The sequence below is a fragment of the Zingiber officinale genome, chromosome 11B (genome assembly GCF_018446385.1).
Source record: "Zingiber officinale cultivar Zhangliang chromosome 11B, Zo_v1.1, whole genome shotgun sequence".
NCBI lineage: Eukaryota > Viridiplantae > Streptophyta > Magnoliopsida > Zingiberales > Zingiberaceae > Zingiber > Zingiber officinale.
In genome coordinates this window covers 78,004,959-78,023,089 of record NC_056007.1, presented here as the reverse complement: position 1 = coordinate 78,023,089, position 18,131 = coordinate 78,004,959, and the positions used below count along the sequence as shown (strand labels likewise).

At 39.3% G+C, this 18,131-nt stretch overlaps 2 protein-coding genes across 5 annotated transcripts; one reads left to right on the top strand and one right to left on the bottom strand.

Moving 5' to 3' along the window:
• Nucleotides 1-847: 847 nt before the first annotated feature.
• On the bottom strand, nt 848-7,089 carry LOC122033567 (kinesin-like protein KIN-7A). Of its 3 annotated transcripts, XM_042592618.1 has the most exons (16): nt 6,880-7,089; nt 6,624-6,793; nt 5,731-6,052; nt 5,511-5,600; nt 5,318-5,418; nt 5,105-5,218; nt 4,944-5,025; nt 4,799-4,866; nt 4,647-4,706; nt 4,447-4,571; nt 3,507-3,705; nt 3,284-3,415; nt 3,094-3,183; nt 2,039-2,998; nt 1,604-1,929; nt 848-1,475 (listed from the first exon to the last, which is right to left on the bottom strand). In XM_042592618.1, exons 3-16 carry the CDS (start codon nt 5,972-5,974, stop codon nt 1,148-1,150), a joined length of 2,919 nt encoding a protein of 972 aa, XP_042448552.1. In that variant the 5' UTR covers nt 5,975-6,052; nt 6,624-6,793; nt 6,880-7,089; the 3' UTR covers nt 848-1,147. The 3 variants fall into 3 exon arrangements, with proteins under 3 accessions (XP_042448552.1, XP_042448550.1, XP_042448551.1); XM_042592616.1 differs by lacking the exon at nt 6,624-6,793; XM_042592617.1 differs by lacking the exon at nt 6,880-7,089 and having other exon boundaries at nt 6,624-6,848.
• Nucleotides 7,090-9,441: 2,352 nt separating this feature from the next.
• Nucleotides 9,442-12,545, top strand: LOC122033579 (LEAF RUST 10 DISEASE-RESISTANCE LOCUS RECEPTOR-LIKE PROTEIN KINASE-like 1.2). Of its 2 annotated transcripts, XM_042592639.1 has the most exons (5): nt 9,442-9,781; nt 9,885-9,914; nt 10,574-10,822; nt 10,912-11,804; nt 12,283-12,545. In XM_042592639.1, exons 1-5 carry the CDS (start codon nt 9,511-9,513, stop codon nt 12,292-12,294), a joined length of 1,455 nt encoding a protein of 484 aa, XP_042448573.1. In that variant the 5' UTR covers nt 9,442-9,510; the 3' UTR covers nt 12,295-12,545. The 2 variants fall into 2 exon arrangements, with proteins under 2 accessions (XP_042448573.1, XP_042448572.1); XM_042592638.1 differs by lacking the exon at nt 12,283-12,545 and having other exon boundaries at nt 10,912-11,964.
• Nucleotides 12,546-18,131: the final 5,586 nt, after the last annotated feature.

Genomic DNA, 18,131 nt, shown 5'->3' with positions numbered 1-18,131 from the left:
TCAGGAGGTGATAGTTGCGCAAGGCGAGAATTTCTCACATCGCACATGAGCTTATTGTCAAACCGCATACAGGTCGGCCTAGATCGAATGTGATGCGGTGTAGTGAGGTACCGGTCCAGATGGACATGGAGCCTAGCCTTTAGGGACATGACAAAGGTCCCAGGTCTTGGAAAGCCCCGACATCGATCAGAATTTAGGGATGCGCTATGATTCGTTTTTTAGTTCCCTTCTGTTGTTACGCGGTAAAGCTACTTTAGGTTTACTTTTTACTTTGACATTCTATCGACTCGATTTAAAAGAAAAGTACCTTGGCCCCGCCACCGACTCGGCGACCGAGGACTTATTCCCAGAGGCTGTCCTCAAAGTCATGCGCAGGTCGGTGCCATGTCCAGGTCGCGCATCGCGCAGCAAGTGGATCCTGGACGGGGTGCGTAGGGGCCAGTGAAGATAGCCGCACGTCAGCCTTACGCCGCCTCCGCCAAGAGATAACATCGAGGCTAGCCTGCCGATAAACTTACTAACAAACTAATAATTAAGAATCCATATCAATTCCTTTTTTAATGATTAATTTAATTTTACAAATTTCTTCATTAGCAACTTAATGTAGATTTTTCTCTCTAAACCCTAAAAAATCTCAATGTAGATTTTGGCACAGTACCACTATGTCATTAACTTATAAAGGATTAGATAAATTTATATAAGATAGTTTTGATATTATTTTATGAGAGATATAAAATACACGTAAATTATGTTAGTTTTATTAATTAACTTTTTAGTGGAAAAAGGCGCACGTGTATTGGTATTTTGCCCAAACAAACAAAATAACAAAAGAAGGAATAATCAGCACTAATCTACAGCAGGCTAACACGTATGAAATAAGCAGAAAGAATCAACGTACATTTTTAATGTTTCTCCGCGAGAAAAAATGCTCATTAACTGCACCATTTATACAGAGCAACTGCATTCTAATTATCTTCGAATACAATTGATTTCCTATATTTTTGGAAACGACTTCGCCTCCGTTTTGCCCCCAGCATGTCCTCTTTGTTAGTTGAGAGCCTGAGACCATCCCAGCTAACTCACTTCTACCTCTATCACAGCATTAGGATGACCTCATGGAGTATGACATTCCCTGAGAGGCTCCAAATCATAGCCTTAGAAAGTTTGATATAGGCTGCCAACCAAGAAGCAATGGTTTTTTGCAAGAAGGCAGTGCAAAATTGAGTTCAAACATCTCCTTGGTCACGTTTCCTCCCTCACAGAAACCTACCAGGCGAGCCACTATATCAGCACTTGCTTCAATGTGGGCTGTATCGTTTGGGTCTGTCCACAGCTTGTTGACCAGCTGAAGCTTTCTTTGCTTCCCTTCGAGGGGCACTTGCCACTGGATGTACAATCGCTGTCGTTCGTCCTCGGTCAATCTTGATTGCATCCTCTTAGCCAGGAACTCCCTTTCATGTCTCAAGGCTTTAATACTGCTAACGACAAAACAAGAAGTTGAAAATCAGGCTAAAATGAAGCATAACAAAAAAATCATTGTTAGCATGAAAATTTATTTATTTATTTCAAAAAATGTGTAGCATAATGATGAAAATTTTCAGACCTTGAGGAGAGAGTAATTGTCGAATCATCCCCCAATTGAGCAGGACTCGCATTACCGATTTCAGAAAAGTGCTGTTGCAGCCATGTCAATCTTCTAACTTCTACTTCAATGTATATCTGATCAGCAGGGGCACCTCTGAATAGCAAATAAAATTGGGTGCGGTGTATTATTGATACATGGCAAATGTCCCATAAATTAATGATCTGATGCATTTGTTCCTCGAATCTGAGATTCCATGCATCGGGGGATTTATCTAGTTCTGACATATTATCATCACCCTCTGCTGCATCATGTCCTGCAGACTCGTTTGTCTCTAGTTCCAACACCTGGGGCCATTGAGGTCAAGCGAGTAGTTAAGAAATACTCTTTATAAAAGGTAAATCCGCTATCTTACAGAAAGCATTAAACATTGAGATAAGGAGTTAGTTTTCATACCTGGCAAACCAACAGCTGTTTTTGATACTGAAGCTTAGCCACTCGTTCTTTTAGTTCTGTGACATATGCTCTTATGCTCCTCACATTTTCTTCTGCAGCATTCTGAAACATTTGTTGCATCTTTTTCATGTTTACAGAACTGGAACGATGATAGCGCGGTGTGCCATCCCTTGATGAGATATCTCCACCATCTTCGCTCTTAGATGGAGTAGCTTTCTCTGAACCCAATATGTTCTCGTGGGATTCAGTATCAGTTTCTGGGACCCTGTTCTCCACCTCAGATTCCAACACCTGCCGGGAGGCTGACAAAGGCGAGCATGGGGCTCTTATAAGATGAGGTCGGTTAGCATTACTACTCATGGTCAAAGGAAGCATCTTCTTCTTCTTGATTTGGGACTTTGAAGATTTTGGAGTCGCTTCATTAGAATGATTGTTGCCAGGAAGAGACATGACTAGCTTGTCTAAAGACTTCTGGACACTTTCCAACTTCTCCTCAAGACTGGCAATAGAACTTCCCTGTGTATGGAGTCTTGTAATTTCTTCTTTCAGGTTTGCTCCCGAACTCTGGTTGGCATCCATGCTGCAGGTGCCAACCTCTGTACTAGGGGATTTGAAGGTACGCATTTCTCGAATTTCTACTTGAAGTTTGGCAATAGTTTCTGCAGCATCTTGGTTACCTAGTCTATGACAAGCCACCTCTTTCTGCAAAACCTCTAGAGCTCTATTAGCCTCCTCTCCAAGCTGCTCTTGTAATTGTTCAAGTTTTCGAATTTCATGCACAAGCATGGATGGAATAGTTGAAGATTGCCTCATCGGGTTTCTTGTCCGTTCTGCCTTTTTGTGACTCTTGTCATTTCCATTTGGTGACAAGCCGGAAAAGGTAAGAGATTTTACCACTCGACAAGGGGATGAATCAAATGGATTCAAACCTTGAGGCAGAGAATCAAATGGATTCAGTCCCTGAGGTAAAAATACCATATATATAAATCCATGGATTAGGATTGCAACAGATACAACAGCAAACGCTTATCAGAATTAGGAATTCTTAGCATTACCTGACAATTACCCATTTTAGAACGTAATTGATCTAATTGGGATCGGGTAAGGTCCCTATCTCTTTTCAGAGTTTCCATCTCCATTTCCATCTGATTATGAAGATAAATTCACTTACTATTCTGTTTTCATAATAATAATATGCAGTACGTACAGCAAAGATGAAATGAGATTTTGTTGAAGTATAATTACCTGCTTAATTTTCAACTCTTTCTCCATTAGAAGAGCTTCAAAGCTTGCAGAAGCTTCTGGCGTGCGCAATTCTGCTTCAAGTCTCGCTACTTCCTTCTGCAGCTGTTTAACCAACTGTTTTTCGGAAACAACCTGATTGAACAAAAGAATCACAACAATTAGAAGGAAAAGTGTGTTTGCTCAAACCACTGCTAAACAAGCATCCAAGTGATAGCCTTCGTACCACATTCACTCGTGCCGTGTTCATTACTTCCTTAGCACAAGTTGCAAAAAACAATGTATTTCGAGATTGTTCTACATGACCTAGTGCTGGACTCATAGTGCAAATTATTGCAGTCCTTGCATTCCCTCCTAGAGAGCTCTGCAATATACGTGTCAGCTTTGAATTTCGATATGGAATATGAACACCTTGTTTCCCTTGACTGCACCAGAAAAAAAAATATATAAAGATTTACATCAAATCCCCAATCCTTTCTGTTCAACTTTCAAATCTGACATTGATTTACTAGACCATTATCGAGACAAAACTTGAAGTAAAAAAGTATTAAAAATCAGAAATGGAGAGCCATATCAAAAATAAGATTTCTGCTGATGTTCATGTGATTGTCAATGAGCAATACTTTCAGTTCACGTGAAGAGTTTTAATTGTGAGGGTTACCTAGAGTTTATCCTCAATTATGAATTGGGGAATGATGGAGTTGAATTTCAGTGGAGTGATGTCTTCAGTTAAGTATCAGTTTACAACTAAAGGATATCAGTCACAGAGAATTGGTTTTCTGCTATACTTTGCATTTATATGAGCTAGCAAATGCCATTTTTCCTCTTGTATAGAAGCAACTTGCCTATTTCCAATTCCCTAACCACATACATATCATACAGCAATTTGCCAAGTAAGCAGTACATATTTTTTGGAACTATTCAGTTACAGAAAAATGAGTGATTAACACAAAGTTATGCATGCGTCTTTCTCTTCTTTACTATTTTACTCTTTGCAATTTTAACAACATAAAAGTTCACACCACAAGTTGGCATTTTCTCGGGAAAAGATGGACGAAAAGTTTTTTGGTGCACGATGGATGAAAAGTTTTTTGGTGCACATATTAATGCTTTAGGAATTAACTGAGATGCTAGCAAACTTAGACTAGAAAATGAGGAAACATGACCTCAAGGTTCTGATTACTGTCGTAAGATTCAACAAGCTGCGATTTATATGACACCCTTCCTTGAGTCTAGACCCACTTGCATGGGTTTGTCCAGCCCTCTCACTTCCTGCAAGGTCCACAAAGTTCTGCAGGGGAAAATACTGAGCTCTAAATATTTCAAGAACACGGACAGCCATCAAAGGAAGGCAAAAATAATTTACCAGGTTCGCAACAAACGACTTAACACAGTCTGAATTCTCACGCATAACACTTTCCACTGTCTGCGGAATAAAAAGTGCATCAACTTGTACTTTTAATATATCTAAATTCTTGACCAACATAAAAACCAGGTAAAAAAATGTGATAGACTTACCAGCCTTATTATTTGGTGTGATCTGGAACTGTTATCATTCAAGGCTGTTTCACCAACTTGCCTTTGTGCTGTAAGCATTAGAATTTTAGATCAGTGTAGTCAGCACAAGTTGCCAGAAAAGAGTAGGAAAAGAAATGCAATCAACCTTCACATATTTCAATTAGATGTCTCAAATGCTGACTATCTTTTACTGTTTCTTCCTCCAACTTATCAACAATTGTCCCTCTCTGTGCACATAGTGATATTTGGTTAATTTCATATGAAAATGACAAAAATTCCAATTAGATAAAAGAAACAGTCAAGTACCTCAGGATCATCTAGCAAGCGAAGGGGGCCAGAATCTGGCTTAAGTAGATCCCTCACTATCTCATTATATATCTCCATAGCTGAAATTTTGACAGTAAAGTCCCTCTCTGGAGTCTAAATCTCATTAAGACAATAAAAACATACGAGTTTAAAATGGAAACATGTTCTCACAAAACAGAGTTAGATTAATTGCATAGAATTCAAGATCGTTACATCAAGTATGTGCTTATAAATATCATTTACAGCTTTTTCAGCTATCCCTCTCATGGTATATGTTTTTCCACTGCTAGTCTGCCCATAAGCAAAGATTGTAGCTGCAGACAAAATGGTAGAATCATCAGAAGAAAATTTAATAGGTTCTACATACTATTGTATCAGTTAAGAAAGAGAGTCTCATAATCAATACCATTAATTCCGGTTAGTGCTGACAATGCAACATCCTTAGCTCCTTCTTCATAGACTCTCTCAGTTAAACAGGTTGGTCCAAATACCCTGTCTGACATAATCAGCCAATGATGTGAGTATTTTCATATTGCAAATAACAGTTGCAGATAGATATCCACTATGCAATTTAAGTAATTGGAGCTAGAATTATTTGATAAAATAGTGTCTGTGTCTGTGTGTACCAAAGGTATATGAAGTTGGTAAATTGGAGCGATCCTGAGCTGCCATCTTGAACACAATTTTATTGTCATCAACACATTCCCATGCTTCTTGGTCTTTAAGAGATAGCTCCTTTTTACTCAGTGGCCTAACACGCACGGTGACAAAAATTTTCTCCTCTTTTACTTTAGAACCTCCAGGGGTACAGATTGGCATCCTTTCAATCTTTGAGGCTGGTGTACTAGGCATCCGAGCTGATGTCATCATTGTGAATTATCAGTTGGGATGTTGCAAATGTTTGTCGTTTTGGAAGATAGAGCGCAACCCTCTCCTGAAGCTTTGAGCCTAACCAGATATATTTCAGGATTACGATGTAGTAACTGGCTAGCTCTTATTCGACAATCCAATAGACGTGCAGAGTAATCAGCCGATACAGATAATAAGACAACCAAACTCTATCATCAAACTATTACTAAACAATATCAAAGAGTTAAAACTCTTAGAGAGGCGTGATGTTTCATTATTCACTTCTATTTCAGATCGACATAACAAGTTTAATTAAGTGATCAAATAACCAGCTCCGAAAAAAACAGAGAAAGAATTCACATACTTTAATCCCCACTCAGATCTTATGATGGAGCCTGTTTTATGCATTCTAGCGTGGATAGATCTGGATATAAACATTCGTCCTAACATTAGGCTTTCTTTCTTAGTTAAGTGAACAAGATGACAAATCAGCTAAACATTACGAGAAGATAACAGAGAAAAAGAAACCGACAAAACAAAGGGAGAATCTAAAATAATCATGAATCGGAACTTCACCCAGCAGGCCAGCACTCATCGATCAGCCGATCCAAGCACGATCCGCAACAGCAACGACAACCATAAATAAGGAAGAACAACGGGGGAACTGTACCAAATATTCGATGCCGCCGCACCGATCGAACCCGCGGCTAGTGCACAGCGAAATCGCCGAGGCTAATAGCAGAGGCTAGAGAAAGGAAACACTACTCGCTTTGGCAAAAGACCTCGCAGTTCAGTAATGTGCCAGAACCTAAGATCGTTTCAGCAAATGCAAGGACAGATCTGCCATCCTCCCCCACTCGCAAATCAACAGATCAATTCCTCGCCCGAGGGCAACAATACATCACATAAAGGAGAGGGAAATGCACCTTGGTATGCTTCCGTTCACCTCGTTCGCCGCTTCACCGGATCGAGCAGAAACCGAAGCCACAGGGTATCGAGCGACGATGATGAGAAGAGAATGCGAGGACTCGTCAGTCGGGGGTTTTTGTCCGTAAGCCGATCGTCGAATAATAGAGAGGAGAGAAAGAGAGAGAGAAGGCCGTTTGAAATGGGGGCAGGACAACGGCTAGTTCCGTGATCAAGTGCGCGTCGACCGACGAGGCAAAGCTAAACCGTCGCCACCGAGTTAGAATTATAAGCCCTATGGAATCTTCTGCTTCCCCGGTTATTTTTATTCATTGTCAATTTCATTATTGGGAACAAAATTTACAAGTACAGAATATATTATGAAAATGATTTAAAAAGTGAAAAGGAATTCTATTTTTTGAATATTCACTTTCTAAAAATCACAATACTTCAAATTAATAAAATTGATTTAAGAAGTTTAGGTGTAAATGATAATTATAACTCGGTGTTAATGGGCCGAGACGGGTCCAGTAGTTGGACTGCAACCGGCTTAGGAATTTCAGTGGCTCTGTAAAACAAAAGTCCCTTGACCCTATGTTTAGACGGGGAGAAAAAAGGTGGGGAAAAGAGGAGAAAGGAGGAAAAATAAAATATTTATATTTTTTTGGAAGGGAGGAAAGGTTAAATATATAAAATTATAAAATTAATTTTACTTTCAAGAATCATGTATATCTTGTATATATTTATTGATTAAGATTTATTAGTTCAATTAATTATAACTCATCTGTTAAAGTGAATGGATATAGTGAATGGAACCGTGAGTATTTGGAGCCGTTGGAATGTCATTGAGCACTGTAATCCAGGGGGCACAAGATGACAGTTTTCATCAGGCAAGTTTGTTCTGCTGCTAAGATATTCTCCTCCAAAACAGGCTAATATTCTACAGCGAACAAGGTACGGGTTTTGATAGCAACGTAGATCCTCCAGCTTGTTAGAAGAGCTCAAGGTAAAATGATAAAGATATGGGAGCTGGTATTTTCTGGTTAGGAAATGGAAAATTTTCTCGAGTCGTAACAAGATTTTGAACACATTTGAGAGAGACAGTTCCTGTGTGTTTTTAGATTTCGTGTTTAAGGAATAGGATGCCGGGTCTGCAGGGGAGATGGATGAGTGAGAAAAAAACTGCTCGCTCAAAGAATTCGGCTGCGGTTCAACGAGTACGGTGGCAGGCGGCGTTGTCTGACCGAATTAATTAGAACCTTAATCGGTGTGACAAACAGATAAGAACAGAGGAGTTGACCTTCCATTGCATGGGCTTGAAAATATTGGGAAGGGGCTACGAAGGACAATCGACTACTAATCAAATAGTAGGAAGAATCTACTGGAGCAAGATATGTAGGATTTTGTTGACAATTTCTTTGACTTTGGACAGACACAGTTAAGGGGACTTGCAAATTAATTCACTCATTTTGATTTTAAAAAAAAATACAAATTGCTGGCTTGCTCATCAATGGAAATTTATATCATTCAAAGTTCAAAGTAGTCGTTCGACCAAAAAAAAATCTAAATTAGTCTCTCAAATAATTTGTCAGAGATGAATATGGGCCATGTTAGGCTCAGAGATTGGGTTAAACTCACACTCAACTGTATATGGTCTATCAAAAAATCCATACCATACATTAAAGAAGTCCATAATTCCCATAAAAAAACAAAAATCCTCAGTCACCGGACAACATGCAGCACGTTCAAACCAGAAATACGTCACATCTCATCTTGTTCGTTGAATGAACTAGTTTACTCCACCACTCGTCATTCAATAATACGATTAGCTTTCGGAAGTCAACATCGCGATTACCGCAGCCTTCGATGCCATCGCTCTCATCTTCCGTCATCTGGTGCGAATTATGATCCACATGGCTAACCAAGTCAGACTTTTTAAGAGTCAAACCTACAGGTAATGGCGGCCTGCCAATTTGCATACCTGTACCACAATGGGGAAAGAATCATCCACCGGAGAGTTGAGACGTTGCAAAGAGTAAAGACTAATCTTCTTCCGCAGTTGCTATCTCTATCTTCTTGCTAGGAGAGCCAGCTCCTCGATCCGGATCCTTTCTTCAGTGGCAGGCAGAGAGCAGAGCAGAGCTCGCCCCTGCTCCGAGATTTAGGGATTGCGGTCCGCGGCGATGTGGGAACTAATCCTGGTGCGTTCTTCTTCTCCAATGTCGTCCAAAATCTTGCTGGGGCTCTTGATCCTCTTTTTGGTGGAAGAAAGATCGGCGATTGAGGCCCTTCCTCGGTACGAAGATTGCGCGCCGCGGACATGCGGGAAACACTTGGTCCAGTACCCTTTCTCCCTCACTGAGCAAAACCACTCCTTCTGCGGCCCTCCTCCCTTTGCCCTATCATGCGCCGGCTCAATCCTAACTCTTACTTTTTTTCGCTTTTCATTTAACGTCGTCAACATCTTCTACAATAACAATTCGATTCAACTTACATTTGGCGACTACGATCCCTGCATATTACTTCTCTCAGGTACCGTCTTTGATGTCTACCCTTTTTCCCTATATACCAACAAATTTCTCTACAACTGCTCGATTGAAGGAATTAATCTTCGAGACTATGAAAACCTTACTTGTTCTCGCTTTAATTCTATGGGCTTCTATGGCGGGGAGTTCATTCAAGACCACACGAACTTGCCTGATAGAAATTGTAATAATTATACTATTATGCCGGTGATGAGCTACTCTAATTTAAGTGCCAGCAGTGACTATCATCCCTTGTTACGCACCGGGTGGTTGTCGAATTGGATTGCTCCAGCTTGTGCAGCGTGCAACAATAGTGGTGGCCGATGTGGCTACGACAGTTCGATGGCAAAGTTCATTTGCATTTGCCATGATGGAATCGATACAAGCAGATGTGGTGGTAAGTATGTTCCTGTATAACTTGTATTTTGTCATAACTACGAGCAAGAACGTTCGGAACAGATTGTTCTCTAATATCGACGTGATTTGTTCTTGATGTGCAGGGAAGAATTCAAGGTGGAAATTAGCGGCAGGTAAGGAACATTCTTGCAATCACCTTGAGATGGGTTTCATAACATTTTACTTTTATACACTGATTTCTCATTCATCAATAACTTTGAGAAAAATCAGATTTAACTACCTCATGCATAAAAAAATTCAGATTAGTCAATGACTGTAGCTTCCCTAGTACTCAATACTGATCATCCATTTGTGTCATCGTTTGGCTATGCCATTGGTGTTCTATATCCTCTCCCTTTGGACATCTTAGCTTAGTTCCCTACTTTCACATTAATGACAATACCAAAACTCTATGCTAACGTTGTTCTCAGTTCCCACCAGTGCCATTTTAAAATTTTCAGTTTTATTTCAACTCGAACATTTTGGTTTCAGTTTAGTTGTGGTTTGATTTTACTTCAAATTGAAAAAGGTTATGGTTTTGGTTCAGTTTTACCAGCAAAACGAACCATGCCTCTCCATAAATGTGACCGCGAGATCTTTAGTTTATCATCTAGTTTTGGAGTTTGCTCTTTCTTCTTCCGATGATCTCCTCTCAGACTATTTTACATAAGATTTAAAATCATGACTGTGTTAGACGGTTGGATTGTCTTGCCTAATACTTGTGCAATCATCCAGCCAAATGTTATGATTGTTTTGATCTCTGCTACCACTCAATCATGAAATTCTCATACAGGTCTTGCTGGATCAGCTGGTTTCATTGCTCTAGCATGTGCTATCATCTTTCTCCTTTGCAAACTCCGAAAAAGCCAAAATAAATCTGCATCCTCCAAGTCTCTCAGTAGAAATTATTCCCTGAAGGACACATCAATGAGTGATCATTTCCAAATCCATGTCTTCTCCTTTGAGGAGCTTTTGGAAGCTACTGATTGCTTTCATCCATCGAGAGAACTTGGTGATGGAGGCTTTGGCACCGTCTATAAAGGTGCAAGGCAAAACAATATTAGTTTCCATATAAGTTGCAGCATTGATCCTGCTTGAACATATTCAGTCAATCTTCTTTCTGCTATTTAGGTGAACTCCGAGATGGTCGAACAGTTGCAATCAAGCGCCTATATGGGAAAAACTACAAGAGGGTCGAGGTCTTCATGAATGAGGTGAAGATTCTTTCCCATCTTCGTCATCAAAATCTAGTCAGCCTATATGGCTGCACTTCACAACACAGTCATGAGCTCCTCCTTGTCTATGAATTTATACCAAATGGTACCCTTGCTGATCATCTCCATGGGAGCCGCGCTACTGAAAGGATCCTCACATGGTCTATGCGTCTCAACATAGCCATTGAGATAGCTGATGCTCTTGCATACTTACATGCAGTTCCAATCATGCATCGCGATGTCAAAACTACAAACATTCTACTAGACTGCAGTTTTCATGTCAAAGTTGCAGATTTCGGGCTTTCTCGCCTCTTTCCAACTGATGCTACACATGTATCTACTGCTCCACAAGGCACACCGGGGTATGTGGACCCAGAGTACCATCGATGTTTCCAACTCACTGATAAGAGTGATGTCTACAGCTTTGGGGTGGTGCTTGTTGAGCTTATATCCTCCAAGCCAGCCATTGATATTGAAAGGGAAAGGAGTGAGATTAATTTAGCTAACATGGCGATCACCAAGATTCAGAACCATGAAATGGTTAAATTGGTTGATCCTGAGCTTTGGTACCAATCTGATGAGTTAACAAGGAGGATGATCACCATGGTTGCAGAACTGGCATTCAAGTGTTTGCAACCTGCTGGGGACATGAGGCCAACCTTTAAGGAGGTTCTTCAGGTGCTAAAAGCGATCAAGAGTGCGACGAGCAAGTCAGAAAAGAAAGACATGGATGCTGTTGTGACTCAAGATGATGCTTGTTTAGTACCGAACATTGAGGTGTGCTCGCCTGATACTGTTGCTGGCAAGTGGGTGAGTCAAGATACAACACCTAACAATAGCATGTAAAACAAGCTTTAACAGAGATGCATCATATGAAAGTATCATCAGGTTAATTGAAGAAATGTATATATATCTGTATGATGTGGATCTAATTTATACTTTATGCACATATCAGATAAAGTCTTTTTCATTGCTCCAAATTGAAGCAACTTCAGTCCATTGAATGAATAAAAATGTTTGCAAATGATAGCTAATCTTTTCCTTTCCTTTTCCAAAAAAGAGGGAGTGTAGATGGATCAAATTTGTTGAATACATTGAAATGCATCAGTTATCCTTGGATCCATGGTTGTAAATGACAATAGTTTTTGTGAACTTATATAATATGCTGGTAGAAACGAAGAGCATAATGTTCAAGGTGGCAGAGTAAGACCCTTTTTCTGAGACTTTGAACATTAGACATAAATCCTAGTTTGAATTCAAAGTTTGAAAACTCTTCCTTGTCTTGCAGTTGATGGATTAATGGAGGTGGCAGATGTTCTCAATGTTCAGACGTTTCTTCATGAGGTATGTCAATGTTTTACTCAGCCAGAAGTTCTAGAAGGAAGGTGGAGTTCAAAGTAATAAAAATATATTGCAGGACTCTTCCACCCCTTAACAAAATGTGTTATTTGGGATCCAAAGACCAAATAATAATAATAATAAATCCGAATGCTCTTGTGCTTTAAGGTCCATGTTAGTAGTCAGAGAGAGAAAAAAACAAATGAAGTTTTTTCTGAAACTTGGACGCTAGAATCTTCAATTTTCTGCATTCCCAGCTCACAATTCAATGGTCTAATTAAAATGGTACCAGTTGTCCCATACATTTGATCGTAGTGCCTCGTTGGATGCTAGATCTTTTTATGTAACGGATTGTTATTCTAGGGCAAAATGTTTTTCGTGATTTATTTGTCTGTATCTAACCTAGGGGACGATGATATTGAACCGTTTGGGATGAGTGCTATCATATTTTGCTCTAGTAGTGATAAAATACTTGTGGAACAATTAAAATGATCAAAATTTAATCTAGACGAATATTTTAAAGGTAGTGTGCATAGCGTTTCAAATTTATCGAGTAGACAAATCAAAGGAGTGTTGGATATATGTGAATGGAAAAGAGGTAGAGATGAAAGATGAATGAGACTTTAGTTCCATATTGAGAGTTTCAAGGTATATTGGTTGGTTTATATTGATTCACAACTATTCATGTTATGAATAAATACATGAGGAGATGCTCTCTTTCACGTGTGGACGCATGCAAATCTAAGGCTTCGATTGCATTAAACCAAGTTGATTCATGTGCATGATTTGTTAGACGGGTTTGCCCGGGCAGACTTGACGGGGAAATCCCCAACCCAACTCAACTAATAAAATAAAGAGGTACAGAAAGTTACTTGGTTAAAGGCGGAGAAGCCTCTTACAGTCGTTGAACACTCAGAAAGTTACGAGGAAATGAATACTTGAGGTGTTGACTATTTGCTAGGTCCAGGGGTATTTTTATAGCCCCTGAAAAATCTTATCCGAGGCTGGAAGATGCCTCCAACAAGGTGGAAGGCGCCTCTAGCGAGGCAAGCGAATATAAGGTTTATCTTCGCTAACGATTAATTTTTCCCAGTCTAAGGCGCCTTCAAAGGGTTGAACGCGCCTTCCATGGGTAGTTGAAGGCGTCTTCCAACATAAAGGCACGAAGGTGCCTATAACCAAATTGAGGGCACCTCCAGCCGCTCCGTAGATCCCCATTGGCTCTTCTGTTGCTTCGATCGCCTTGGTGATTTCGTTCATCCGAAATTGGACTCATCCGGATCCATCTTCTAGTCTTCTCCTCAAGCAGGCTTCCTCCCCGGCTTCTCGTCTCTCAAACGTCGTACACGTCCTTCTCGTCCACCAGTGTACTCTTCTGCAGCACCTCGTCCCTCGGATGCACCGAGCCCGCCGACTCTCTCCCGTGTCGTCCTTCTCGCTAGCTACGTCTTCCGCTCAACTTCTTATGTTCATAAGTTCCTGCACACTTAGACACAAGGATCAAACACAGCAGGATCTAACTGAACTTGGTTGACCATATCAAAACTACCTCGAGTTCTAACAATCTCCCCTTTTTTGATGTGCATCAATTCAAGTTCAACTTTAGAGTTAAAAGTGTAATAAAATAGTAAAGCAATGAATTTAAACAAGTTAAATGTAAAAAAAATAAATACAAAGATAAAAATCCTAAGTCCCCCTTATTCTCCTTAACTTTACTTATTTCTCCCTCATTGATCACATCAAAAGAAAATTGAGAAAAAAATTTGAAAACATAAAGTAAACTATTAGAAAAGTTTGAAAAACTTTTCTAGAGGTAAGGAAACATAATTAATAATTACATTTGCAAAAAGATGAGTTTAAGTTTTGAAAATTTTCCTTAAGGTTCAACAGAAAATTTTTACGAAAATTTTTTTTTAGCGCATACAAATCATTTTGATACAAAAATAGGTTTTGCAAGTTAAAAAATAAATCCTCAAATATTTTGCAAGTAATAATAAAAGAATGTACGGTTAAAGAAAAATTAAAATTAAAAAAAAATAAAGTTTCAAGAATTTTTAGATTTAAAAATGAAGTTTTCGACAAATAATCCATAAAAATATCATTATTTATCAAAAATTTATAAAAAAATATATTTTCGAACAAAAATTCAATAATTCATTAGTAGAAGAAATTTGGATAAGAATTTCTAACAATATAAAAATATTTTGACTAGTTATGATTCTTTTCAAAAATAAATATTTTAAAAATAATTTTAATAGTCTAAAAATCAAGAATTTCAAAATACTTATCAGAAGAATTATGATTTAACAAAAATCAGAAAAATTTAATACTGAGAGATTTTCTATTCTAGTAAAAGAAAATTTCAGAAATAATAGTAAGCATACCAACTTGATTTTGCAAATATTTCTAAACATGCATAATCATTTATTTATTTTAAAAAGATTTTGGGCCCAAAATAAATTTTTACCTACAGAGTTAATAAGAAATTTTTTTGGAACATATTTTTATTATATTTTTCTAATTTATCCTTTATAGTATTTAAGATACCAATTTAGACTTCTATAATTTTTCTTAACATTTTGATTAAGACATGTAGAATTTCTAAATTTTTCAATTTGGTTCTTCAATTCTTTATTTTCTTCCTTTAATTTATCATACATTTCTAAAGAAAAGGTAATTTTTTGCTTAAGATTATTTTTAATTTAAGAACTTCTTTTTTTTAAGTTATTATTTTTTGATTTTAGCTTACATAAGGATCTAGTCATAGATTTAATACTTGAGTATAACTGGTCAGGGGTATTAAACATACCTCACTTACAAGATCCGCTCTAAAGTCTGCTTCTTTTTCCTCGCTGCAGCTTTCTTCTAAGGAGCCTCCCCTTCATCTATGCTCTCCTCCTCCTGGTGACTTGCCATTAGTACAAGTCCGGTCATGCCCAGGAGTCCCTGAGAAGTCTGTCTGAAAATTTGATAACATCTCCCCGTACCTGATAGATAACTGCATTACATCACTATATACCTCACAGCGTGCATCGAATAATAACAATAATAATAATCAAACAAGCACATCATCCACGCAGTTTATATCAATTTTGACCGTACGTACAACCCGTAGTTTAGTAAACAAAAACAGAGCCAAGCAATCGAACCACACTACTCAACCCTACACACACTAAAACACATCGACGCGATAAGATCCACTTACCTTGCCGGCATTCTGTAGAGTGTGGTATACGACGAATACCCACAATCCGAAGAATACAAAGTATTCAAACATAAAGTATTCTAACGATAAAGAACACTAAGACTGGCACGGACTCGGGCGATAGGATCGTGAACGGGCCCGATACCTGCAGACGGCTGACGAAATAACGGAGGTGGTCCAACATAGGCGAATGATGCCGATGTATAGAACATATAATGACTTAGACTATACGTCTTTAGGTCAAATCTAGAATGCGACAGAAAGCTTTAGAAAGATAAATAAAGTCCAAGGTTATATCAATCAAGTGGTGGGTACGAAGCGGGTGATCCAGGGTCATCGAGTTGGTGTGTATGCTGCGATCCGCCCGATGCGAATCAAATAAATGTCGATGATAACGTGAGTACCTGCCGGAAACGATCCAATACATGCACATCATCTGCATGGTGAATGGTCACTTAATCCACACACTTGAGTCCACACTGATGAGTCCGGGTATGGATGTACACTCCTACTCGCTTGCTTGCGGGTGACCAGCCAGGATGCCTGGGATCAACACATCTACTCCTCCTATATCCTACCCCAAATCATAAATGGGGACACACAAATGCTAAGACTCTCCTGACGTGGGACGAAAAATCACCCATTTATACATACCCGGCCCATCAAAATGAGTCAGTCCAGCCACCGGACTACCACCCACGGTAGACCATGTCCATAGACGCTGCCGGCCGGCCTTGACCACGAGGAATCCATGCCAGTAAACTAATGGGCACTATGAGCCAAACGATAGCGGCCTAAAGGTCGAATGTACCAACCTACTGCGGCCATACATCAACGGGTGGTGTGTGTATCTAATCTGTATGAGTGGTCTAATCTCATGAGTACATAATGGTGCGAGCTGTGGCAAGCGACTGCGTGCGATCATACGACATCATAGTCAGAGTAGACATCAATCGCATGCATGCAATCATGCATGATCATGCAAAATGATGCATGACACTAAACATAGCAATATCATGAAAATATTAAAATACAAGACAATGTATCAAATGAAAGGTACACGGATAGAGTATCAAATAAACCCTAGGTCCTGAACATAATGTATAATATGGTTGTGTCACTACCTCTAAGCGGTAAAATACTAACATGCGATGCATAATAAGTAAACAAGCAATCATGAATCAGATCATGTAGTGACCAATCGAAACAAATGGAAAATACAATCATTTATGTTAAACACATTATTATATAAGGCATAAGTCAATACTCGAAAAAGAGGGATCCAAATCTGTCCAATGCGACGTCGAGATGCAAAACCACCAAAACCCCGCGAATATATATACATTTTATTTAGCTACACTCCTATAAATAGATAAATAAAACTTATAACACAATTAGGGCAAACCCTAAACCCTAAACCTCAACCTACCTTAATTAAATCTAGGTTAGTTACCTAATCCCTAATCAACCCATTAGATTAATAATTCAAACCTAAATCAATTATACTCACAACAATGCATTTACCTTAATCCAAACTCACCCAATTCGTATTGATCAATAGATTTGTCGATGGAGCACTGCTGACAAGCGTGCTGAGTGAGCCAACGACCTACACATCAAATACCCAAAATTTGTAGTCAATAGATCCACTTGAATTAAACCCTAACATTACCTCCAGTTTTAAAACCAAACCCTAAACCCAAGGCTCGGTAGAACTCGGAGAGCACCTCACACAAGTGTGAGCTGCCTCACTAGCGGAAAAAGGTCGGTTCGGCCTTTGGGCGGTGTAGCGGCAGTGAAGTGTGGCTCGGCTCGCTGGGCACAACCACAGAGGAGGGCCATGATCGAGGAGAGGAATCGGGAGGCGTGGGCCAGGCTGAGGCTGCGGGGTCAAGAATCGGCGTGGTCTCGGGCTCAGATCAGTGGCAGCGTCGGGTGGCCGGGCGTCGGAGGCGAATGGAGGGAGGCAGAGGCGACTCCAAGTGCATGGCTCAAGAAGATGGAAGGAGAAGGGGGTGAAGAGGATTTCATGAAAGATAATCCATGTAATCGGCAGTAAGCGCAATGTAGTAGGGCTAAGAAGTGCGGTGTCGAGGCGGGCTGGGAGGAGGAGGCACGGGGAAGAAGCACAGGCGAGAGGAAATAAATAAGAAAAGAAAATAAAAATAAAACTTTTCCTCATTAAGTAGCCTAAAGAGCTTTTCGGAGCTTTTATCCCATTAACTCGTCGAAATTTAACTTTGAAAAATTCCAAAAATTTCCAAAATTTCATAAATTTTTATTAATATTCGCCTATTTTCGGTATTATCCTCTCAGATTATAGATCACGAGATTATGTCCTAAGTTTCAAGGTTTTGTGCTTTGTTGTACTTGGTCCCTTCTTGTTGTTTTTCTTCTTCATCTTTGGATAATCCTCCTTGATGTGTCCCTCTTTATTACAGTTACAGTATCTTATCTTCCTTATTTTTCTTTTCTTTGCCTGCACTTGATTAAATTTATTAGTTCTAAAAACTTTCTTAATTTTTTTTTTTTACCATATACGTTGTTTCAACAACGTCCAGGGAAGTGTTGGTGCCTAATTTGTCATTCTTGAC

Bases quoted from the DNA above. Each gene is read 5' to 3' on its own strand.
- LOC122033579 (XM_042592638.1), top strand. From the start codon at position 9,511: ATGGGCTTCTATGGCGGGGAGTTCATTCAAGACCACACGAACTTGCCT. The intron at 9,915-10,573 runs GTAAGGAACATT...ATTCTCATACAG, and splicing joins AAGGTGGAAATTAGCGGCAG to GTCTTGCTGGATCAGCTGGT. The intron at 10,823-10,911 runs GTGCAAGGCAAA...TCTGCTATTTAG, and splicing joins CTTTGGCACCGTCTATAAAG to GTGAACTCCGAGATGGTCGA.
- LOC122033567 (XM_042592618.1), bottom strand. From the start codon at position 5,974: ATGATGACATCAGCTCGGATGCCTAGTACACCAGCCTCAAAGATTGAA. The intron at 3,184-3,283 runs GTAATTATACTT...CTTCATAATCAG, and splicing joins AAGAGTTGAAAATTAAGCAG to ATGGAAATGGAGATGGAAAC. The intron at 1,930-2,038 runs GTATGAAAACTA...CAATGGCCCCAG, and splicing joins AACAGCTGTTGGTTTGCCAG to GTGTTGGAACTAGAGACAAA.